Genomic DNA, 9013 nt, shown 5'->3' on the forward strand with positions numbered 1-9013 from the left:
TCAGGAGTCGCCCCTTTAAAGCTTATTGCCCCCCTACTCACAAGAGCCATTGTGTTTAAAATGGGCCGTAGTAAACCCTGCGAAGTGGAGAGATTTTCCAATAGCGCGGGGACGTCTCAGTGGAAATTAGGTGAGATTGCCTTCTCGCCTGAGTGAACTTGCTTCAAAATAAATAGTGGCGAAATGGGCCCAGCTGAATTTATCAAAAAAAAAAAGCACACATTGTGGATATTTCCTGTACAGCCTTGACAGAAACATCAAAGAGCTGTAACAAAGGAAGCTTCACCTGAAGGAAAGAAACGCTTCCTCTTAATTTAGCGTCTGCAGACTGAGATATGTAGGGCGTCAGATCTTTTCACGACACCAACTGCGTTTCCGCCCGAATCTCAACAAAAGGCTTATCATGCAGGTGCTGCTGCTGTGTAATACCTGACATCCTTATCAGGCAGCTCTACGAGTCCCTCTGATTATCATGCTCAGTGGATTATCCCGCTGAAATAAGGGGTGACCTTTGTGCTTCTCAGACGGCGGGACGAAGAAGCTTCGCAGCACCATCAGACGGAGCACGGAGACTGGCATCGCGGTGGAGATGAGGAACCGGGTGACACGGCAGGGCAGCAAGGACTCGACCGACGGCAGCACCAACTCCAACAGCTCCGATGGAACGTGAGTGTCCAACCCGCTGGACCTCCACCCGACTGTGCATACATGATAACCACGCATCCATCATCATTCTGCTCTCTCTCTCTCTCTCTCTCTCTCTCTCTCAGGTTTGTCTTCCCTACAACACGCCTCGGTCCTGAGAGCCAGTTCAGCGACTTCCTGGACGGACTAGGCCCCGCTCAGATCGTAGGCCGGCAAACACTAGCTACACCCTCCATGGGTAAGTCAAGAATGAAGACCAACAACGCCATTTTCTCCTCTTCAGTTCATCTCGTTCTCACCCAGCAGTGTTTGAGTCGCTCTAAGATTACATGAGATTCACATGTGAGAAGCAGCCAGACAATCAGAGATATTCAAAGCTGTAACACAAAACTATATGAGCTGTTGTACAGCAGGATGACGGCGATATTAAAGCAACTTACAAACTGTTTAGTGCACAGCCGCATCTAAAAATACTTCACAATACTCGTGTAGTCACTCAGCACGGGGGAAGTTATTCTTGCATGAGGTATGAATCTTTCATGCAAAGGTCATTGCCTGTGAAAAACAACAGAGCAGAGAGCTGTGGTCCACAGCACCTGGCTGTGAGGAGCAGCAGACTCACAGCTCTGCGTCGCCCTCTGCAGTCAGATATCTGCCACTGCAGCCTCAGAGAGACGCGCTCACAGCAGATTATTGGACCGTTAGAGACGGTGTTGTCTTTCCCTCTACAGGGGATGTCCATGTGGGCATGGTGGACAGAGGAGGGCAGCTGGAGGTGGAGGTCAACCAGGCCAGAGGGTTGACCCCCAAACCGGGCTCCAAGAACATACCAGGTACTGTGTACGGACTTCACCTCCTGCAATAAAAGCCTCTTCGCTTTGCTCATTTGTCGGATCCGAGTTTCAGTGTCGGAGTTTCACTGTGTTGTGTTTTTTTCCCTGCAGCGACCTACGTGAAGGTGTATGTGCTGGAGAATGGCCTGTGCTTGGCCAAGAAGAAAACCAAAGTAGTGAAGAGGAATCTGGACCCCACCTACCAGCAGGCTCTGTTGTTTGACGAGAGTCCTCAGGGCAAAGTCCTACAGGTACGGGATCCATATTTATTCCTGCTGACACACAGATGCTGATCCACTGATTGCATTTAGGATTGCATCCTCCTCTTTTCTCTAGGTAATAGTGTGGGGGGATTACGGGCGTATGGACCACAAGTGCTTCATGGGAATGGCCCAGATCCTCCTGGAGGACTTGGACCTGTCTGCCACAGTCAGCGGCTGGTACAAGCTGTTCCCTACCTCCTCCCTGGCAGATCCCAGCATCGGACCCCTCACCAGACGCCTCTCCCAGTCCTCCCTGGAGAGCGCCACCAGCCCCTCGTGCACCTAGACACCCGGGCAGACACCCACATGCGCAGGCACAGGCAGAGTCATGCAGATATGGACACACGTACTGTATATACACAACGACTGTATTTGAAGTGCAGGACAGGTAGACACACACACACATGCACACACACACATATATATATATACCTACATGTGCATCTGTGCAGGAAGAATCTCATCCACATGACGACACACATCCTTTTACCGGACATTATTTTACAACGTCCATATTCTCACCCACTGATTTTTAGTCGAGGAGACGTTAAGCGATCTCAGCTTGAAGTACAAACATAACTTTACCGGAGCACGTCACATTTCTCACCCTCCCATTCCGACACGACCCGCCGGGTGCCATATTCTGCATTCCAAAGCACCAGATCTCCGTGGCACCACTCATCCCAGGGTTCATCCTGATGCCAGTTTCTAAACTCTCTATGCCAAACTAAGAAAAAAAACTTTATTTTTTAAAAACCAAAGCAATTGTTATTGTTGTTATTATTACTATAAGTAGTAGGTGAAGTAGTATACAATATAAAGTATGGATATGTAGCAGAGTCAATGACTTAGATGTAATGCAAAAAAAGAAGACACACTCTACACACACGGGCTGAGAACGGTAGGCCAAACACATAGACACACCTGGGCAACAGGCTTGGACATTCACATAATGGCTATTATGTGAGGTAGCAACACTGCTATTCTATAATTTTCACAGGGCAGAGTTTATATATAGATATACGTATATATATAAATAGATAGATAAAGACTTATTTGTGTTTATGTATGTATCGGCTGCATTCTGCATGTTTGCTTGCAACCCCTCGTAGAGACATTTTAAAGCGCTTCGATCTTTTTCATTTAGCTTGACCGATGTACCGGGAGTATAGTGGCGCTTTATTTTGCAATCCGATTAAAAAGAGCACTGCACTGAGCGAGGGAGGGAGGAGAGGGACAGGGAGAGCGCTACCACCGCCATCTGCAGAAGAAGAGAGTGAATTAGTCTGCCAGCGTTACCCAGAAAACACATTTCTGATCCCGCCTTCGTCTTCAGAGTCTACAGGACCGTTGTAGCACACAGGGCGCTCAGCACGAAGGCATTGTTGGAAATGTGTCCAGCTCCTGTCTGGGGTTCTTGTGTTCCACATCCAGGGGGTGCCACATTCTCTTCTCTGTGTACTCTATACCAGCACCTAGACTTTGTTGAACTTCCTGTTGATTTTCCCTGTCGTGATGTCATCTTTTTTTCACACTTCTTACGAGATTGATGAAGGAGGTAAGCGTGCCTCTGTCTTTTCTCGCCGACTACAACCTTCAGCCCTCCACTCGTCTCCTCTGTCACACCGACTGTATCCAAACCTGTTGTAAATGTGTAAAACATGTATTTGATTCGAGACGAGCTTTTCTTTTTGATATCTGACTATTTTACGCCAGTGTTTCTTTGCGAGCAGGGTGATTGTGACCCTGCCGTATGTGGTCATTTGACTTGTTTCAGGTGCAATATGTCACTCTTCATATTTCCTGTCAGGTTGTTTGTAATGAAGATGGCACTTTACTGTAAAAATATGTATTATGTTTGAACACGGTTGAACACCTGTTTACTTATCTAGTTTTATGTTATTGGGTCACACACACTGCAGTGTGCGCCTCTGAATCTTTTAATGGAATTCCAGCATGGAAATGTAACTCGAGTGTATTTTGAATGTCAGCGTGAGGGCTCACTAGGACAGTCCAAACAGGTCGGTTCTGCCACTGAAGTCTGAGAAAATTATTTACATACAAAAAACTTAAATCTTCTGCAGCATACACGTGCACAAGTAAGTACATTTAAATCTGTATGTCTTTAATGATAGAAAATACTTATTTACTTTTGCAAGTATTTCAAATTCATCCTCCAAACAAACATCAAGCATATGACCAGAACAAATGCTAACTGCTGCTAACTGCTGTTAACGGTAGCTGCTGTAAGCTGCTTAGCTCAGTTAGCCATGCACCTAGCACACCTATATGCTGCCTCTGCCCGGACAGGGAGCTTGGAGCACCGGGGGAGTTCTGGTGTTGTTTACTTCTTGAAGAAAGTGTCCAGGGGCTAGCTAGTTAGCATGCAACACAACACGTGCACAGACCTCTTGGACACAACTTGAAAAAAAAAAGTTATTTCTTCGCATTCTGTCGATAATTTAGGCAAATCACTGAATGGTTTAATCTCAAATTCTTACCAAGTGCACCTTTAAAACAAGAACAGATGCTTTTTGTGTCTATTTTTTACAGAACTGCCACCTCGCGCTTTCTATTTGAAGCGTTTTACGTAAGACTGACCTGTCGGCTGTTCAAGTACAATGTGCAATGGTTCACTGATAGCAGAGGAGTGGCAGAGCAAACTAAGCTAATGGTGTTTACTGTTTTCTTTAAGATGAAACTATATTTTCCCTCTATGGAGCGTGCTTTGAACCCGTCTGTTCTGAGACCAACACCAACCTTGTGTATCGATGAAGACATCTGAAGACTGTCGTACTCCACTCCTGTTACCTGATTGTCTGGAGCTATAGGCTCTTAAAAGCTTGTGCGTGTTTTATGAGCTCACGTTACGTTTTATCGCCGCCACATGTTCGATCGTCTGCTGAGGACCGTTTCGCTCGTTCCTCTCTTCATCTTTCTGCAAAAAGGGAAACTCCATGACACTTCATCCTCTCAGCACCTCAGACCAACAGAGTTCACATTTCAACGCTCTTTTGAACTTTGGATAAAGGGATCTCTGGCATTCTTGAATTTTTTTTAAGATTAAGATGACGGTCACTTTTGACCCTCCCATCATGTATACAACCTTTTTAGATGAACCAGTCATGGTCCTGGTTCCAATTTCTTTGTACGTTTTGGAGCTATATCCTTGGTGGGTCTGTTACAGTGATGCTCATGTATATTGATTAATTTTATGTACCTTATTGATTTGTTTCTATTTTTGTGGACAGCTGGCATGATGTAAAAATAAGGACTTATACTCTTGGTATTTGCACACGTTCTCTTCAGCGCGCCTTTTGTGAGGACAAAAAAAAGCTTGTTTGACAAGAGGAGAGAACAGAAAACAAAAAAAAAAAAATATAGAAATAGACTTATTTAACATCCCTGCTCAATGTTTAATCCTTGGTAAACTCTTAGAAAAATGCTGTTAATATTTTACCATGAGCTTATATGAGACCCGTGTGTGTCGCCCTTTGCTGTATATTGAGTAGCCCCAGAAATTAACAGTACTACTGACTGAAAGCAGAGGGAGAGACAAAGCAAAGAGATGTACGATTCAAGTGATTCCTATTGAGAGCGTTAGCCAAATTTTGATTCCTGCAACCAAAAGGGAAAGTTGCGACATTGCCTTTCCTCAAAGTGTTGTGAGGGTCGTGTTGTCTTTATTGTGCTGTGTGATAAAACTGAGTGGCAAGGTGTGAGTCAGAGGTCTAAATGTGTAGATATTTTTTAAAGGAGCCACCTGTAAACTCAAGTTGTTGAGCGTGGTGAGGAGAATTTAAGGATCAGGGTTTCCATATATGAGCATTAACACTCATTTCTCTCATCATAGCATTTTACGGTCCTGAAGATTAGAGAGAATGTACTGTAGTATCACAAATTAAGATGCATTGTCTCATCACACGGTCATTATTTATTTGGACAAAGACTTCGACTGCTGTAAGTCAGTCGAGAAAGGAGGCTGAAAGGGAGGTTAAAGGCTCACGGGTAGCAGGGCAGAGTTACAGCAGAGAGTCTGAGCGGTTTATGGAAGCTAAGAGATGCTTCGATTTTTTTTGTAAATGTGACGCAAGATGCATTCAAGCACATTAGCTAAATGTTGGATTAACCAAAGCGTCGATTACACACTGAGCAGTTTATGGGAAACACAAACCCTTCGCCAGAATGAATGTTGGCAGTGAACATTTCTGCATACCAAACGTTACATTTCTTATGCTGCAGTTTTATGCGTCTTTATGTTCAATTCTGAATTTCATGTTGTGACAGCGCCGGTCCGGTTAGGTCACCACAAACACGGCAGGAAATTGTCCCGTCGTCTTGTCAAAAATATATCATTTACAAATACTAAAATGCGGTGATCTGCCATAAAAAAATATCCAGTGGGTTCAGGCTCGCAAATGTTTCGACGCCTTCTTGAATCCCATTAAAAATATCCAGTGGTTTCATTCTTACATATGTTAAAATGCTTTCAAACACACCTATACATGTTTAAATGAAAAATCATCAAGTGATGTCATGCTTTGAAATGTTAAAACACAGTGATCTATTGTAAAAGTAAAAATATCCAGTGGTTTCATTCTTACAGATGTTGAAACGCTGTCAGACGCGCTTGCAAATGTTAAAACTATGCAGTGGTTTCACGCGTGCAGATGTTTACTCATTGTCTCTCACAGTGGCATCTCGTTAAAAAAATATCCACTGGTTTCACATTTACAAATCTTAAAACACCTTCTCCAACGGCCCCTTGTTAAAATTATCCACTGGTTTCATTCCTACAAATGTTAAAACAAGAAAAACATCCAGCGGTTTCACGCTTAGAGATGTTGTAATGAAATTTGATTGCAGAAACGTACACAGCCGACATTTCCCTCCCGCGACTGGGCTGAACAGCGCGGAGCAGGTAGCGCTGGTGTTTCAGATAGACGGAGGTACTATCAGCATCTCATCACGGCTCGGCTGAGGTTCGAATGTAAACCCATACACGCTTGCCCGCTCGCTTCCCCGTAAAGTCCACATCGAGCGTTCTCCGCATCCGTTTTATTTTGCGCAGAACTTTTATAATGTGTCCTCAATCAACCCGAGTTGTCTCTTGAGTGCTACGTTGAATATGTATTTTATTTTTGTAAGGAGAGAGGTTTTATTCTGAGGATGAGGAGGAGGATAGAGAGAGAGAGAGTCAGAGAGGAGGTGTGGGCAAAAACCTGCCTTCAGATTTATTGCGTAAAATGAGGGCTTGTTCAGTTTACAATGGCCTTATTTTTGTGTAGGAGACATTGCTTCACTATTGTAGCACACAACTGAAAGTTTTGACAAATGTATTTTGCTTGAAATATTGTACTGAAGTTATATATGTGTATATGTATAGTTTTATGAATGTATTTCTTATCCTTACACCAGAACTGAGTGTAATTCTTTTGTCATCTTGTTTGCTATACCGTCTCTTTGAAGACTTTCCAGGGACCTCGCCTGCGTTGGTTCAGGCGCCCCCCCGACTACTTTTACTGTACTGTATTCGGTATCTGTCTTATTCTTTGTGTGTGTTCATTTGAAAGAGCAGCTCTTGTGGTTTGAAAAACGAGCATGAAACTCTGTCTGGCGAAATGCATATTTATTTATTTGAATCGCCACGATGGGTGTCGAACAGAGCGGATCGCTAGTCCCCTGTCCTGCAGCGACCAACTAATTGATTAATCTACCAAGCTGATGGGATTGTTATGATTTTTTGTACTTTGAACTAGGAAATGTTTGCAGCATGGTTACTCCGATGACTTTCTTGTATTTAATCTTTATGATGGTATGATACTGATGATGATGATGATAATAATGTTAGCGACAGCTGACGAGTGACGAAGATGTCAATTAGACCCAGTACGAAAATCAAAGAAAATTCATTGAAATGCAAATGAATTGTCAAAAAAAAAAAAAAAGAAAAAAGCAATGCTTTATCTTAACGTAGCATGGACTTTAGCCTTCCATTTTCTGAACTTCTTCTGGCAATAACCACCGGCTGTAGCCTCCGCTGTTCTCCACGTCTGGCCTCGGCCTCGTTCTCACTCATTCGGGTCGTAGCAAACCTCAGGCTGAATCCAGATCAGCTGATGATGACGAGTAGAATATCGAGTCGGATCACATTGTCGAGCACTAGAGGCGATGTAGACTCAGCAGAGCATGCGATGCATTGTGAAGAACTGCTATTTTATGATCGCCCCAACGAGCAACAAATTTCTATCTTTTTAACTTCTTATTTGACTCTTTTATTTTCTAACGGAGCATGTGCTCCACATGCCTGTTGGCCAATGTAGCAGCTGTCAACGAGAACAAAAACAGACATGATTCCTGAGCTGATGGGAGAGTTTTCCACTGCTGAATATGCCAGTACGTCTTCATCCACGTCTATACATGTCTGTAATCGCAGCACGAGTTTCCCAAGTAGGCATTTTTTGTCCTTTTAGCTATCCACTGTAGCTCCCCTCCCCGCTGTCAAGACAACCTTCATTTTATCAAACCCAGCAAAGCACAAACCGCACTAAATCAAACCGAGCTAATGGCCGAATGTGGGGTGATTTGATTACATTTAACGATGTTAGCATCGCGGAATCAAATGCAAAGATGGATGGGAGCATCAAAAATGTTCAGCCGAGTTAAATTGGATTGCTGGTGTTGGTAAAAGAGCGGTTGTCTTTTCTACGCCGGCCTTAACCTTTCCCACCGAGGAGTGTTCACAGAGTAGGTTTCAAAGGGCAAAGCATAGCAGACGGTCTGAGGGAAGGATGCAGTTTATGGCAAAGAAGAAAAAAAAGGGAGCTGTAATTTTATACCTGTGCTTTGTAAATGTTTTCTATGTGCAGTATTTGATAATGTAAAACTGGTATTTTTGTGGTTTGTACGCTGCAGAATTGATTACTTAAGGTGCACGTAGTTTTGTAAGAAAATAGAACCAAACTGAGGAAAAAAACAAAAACAATTTCGGATTCAGAAGCCTGTATTTGCATGCCCTTTGACATCTGGACGCAAAGTCAATAAAGTTTATTTGAATCACAAACAGCTGTCCTGTGTGTTTTCATCTTTTGATGCCAACTCCGTTGTTTGTTTTGTGCAAAAATAGTCGTGAGAGTGAACCAGAGCAAACGCTGCAGACCAAAACAACAACACAGTGAGCTGATAGTTTCTATAAAGCATCGAGAGAAACTGATAATTCTCTGTTTACCACTAAGAAAGATTACACAGAGTTGTTTCACTGACTTTAACAGT

At 43.4% G+C, this 9013-nt stretch overlaps 1 protein-coding gene across 3 annotated transcripts in view; it reads left to right on the top strand.

Moving 5' to 3' along the window:
• Window positions 1-8804, top strand: part of rims3 (regulating synaptic membrane exocytosis 3) — a 38741-nt gene extending 29937 nt beyond the window's left edge. For all 3 annotated transcript variants that reach the window (XM_030412921.1, XM_030412923.1, XM_030412922.1), the window contains 5 exons: window positions 525-666; window positions 771-883; window positions 1377-1478; window positions 1590-1729; window positions 1815-8804. In XM_030412921.1, the coding sequence (XP_030268781.1) occupies window positions 525-666; window positions 771-883; window positions 1377-1478; window positions 1590-1729; window positions 1815-2027 (710 nt within the window). In that variant the 3' untranslated portion in view covers window positions 2028-8804. The remainder of the gene's footprint in view (window positions 1-524; window positions 667-770; window positions 884-1376; window positions 1479-1589; window positions 1730-1814) is intronic.
• Window positions 8805-9013: the final 209 nt, after the last annotated feature.

The sequence above is a fragment of the Sparus aurata genome, chromosome 3 (assembly GCF_900880675.1).
Source record: "Sparus aurata chromosome 3, fSpaAur1.1, whole genome shotgun sequence".
In the NCBI taxonomy this organism is placed as follows: Eukaryota; Metazoa; Chordata; class Actinopteri; order Spariformes; family Sparidae; genus Sparus; species Sparus aurata.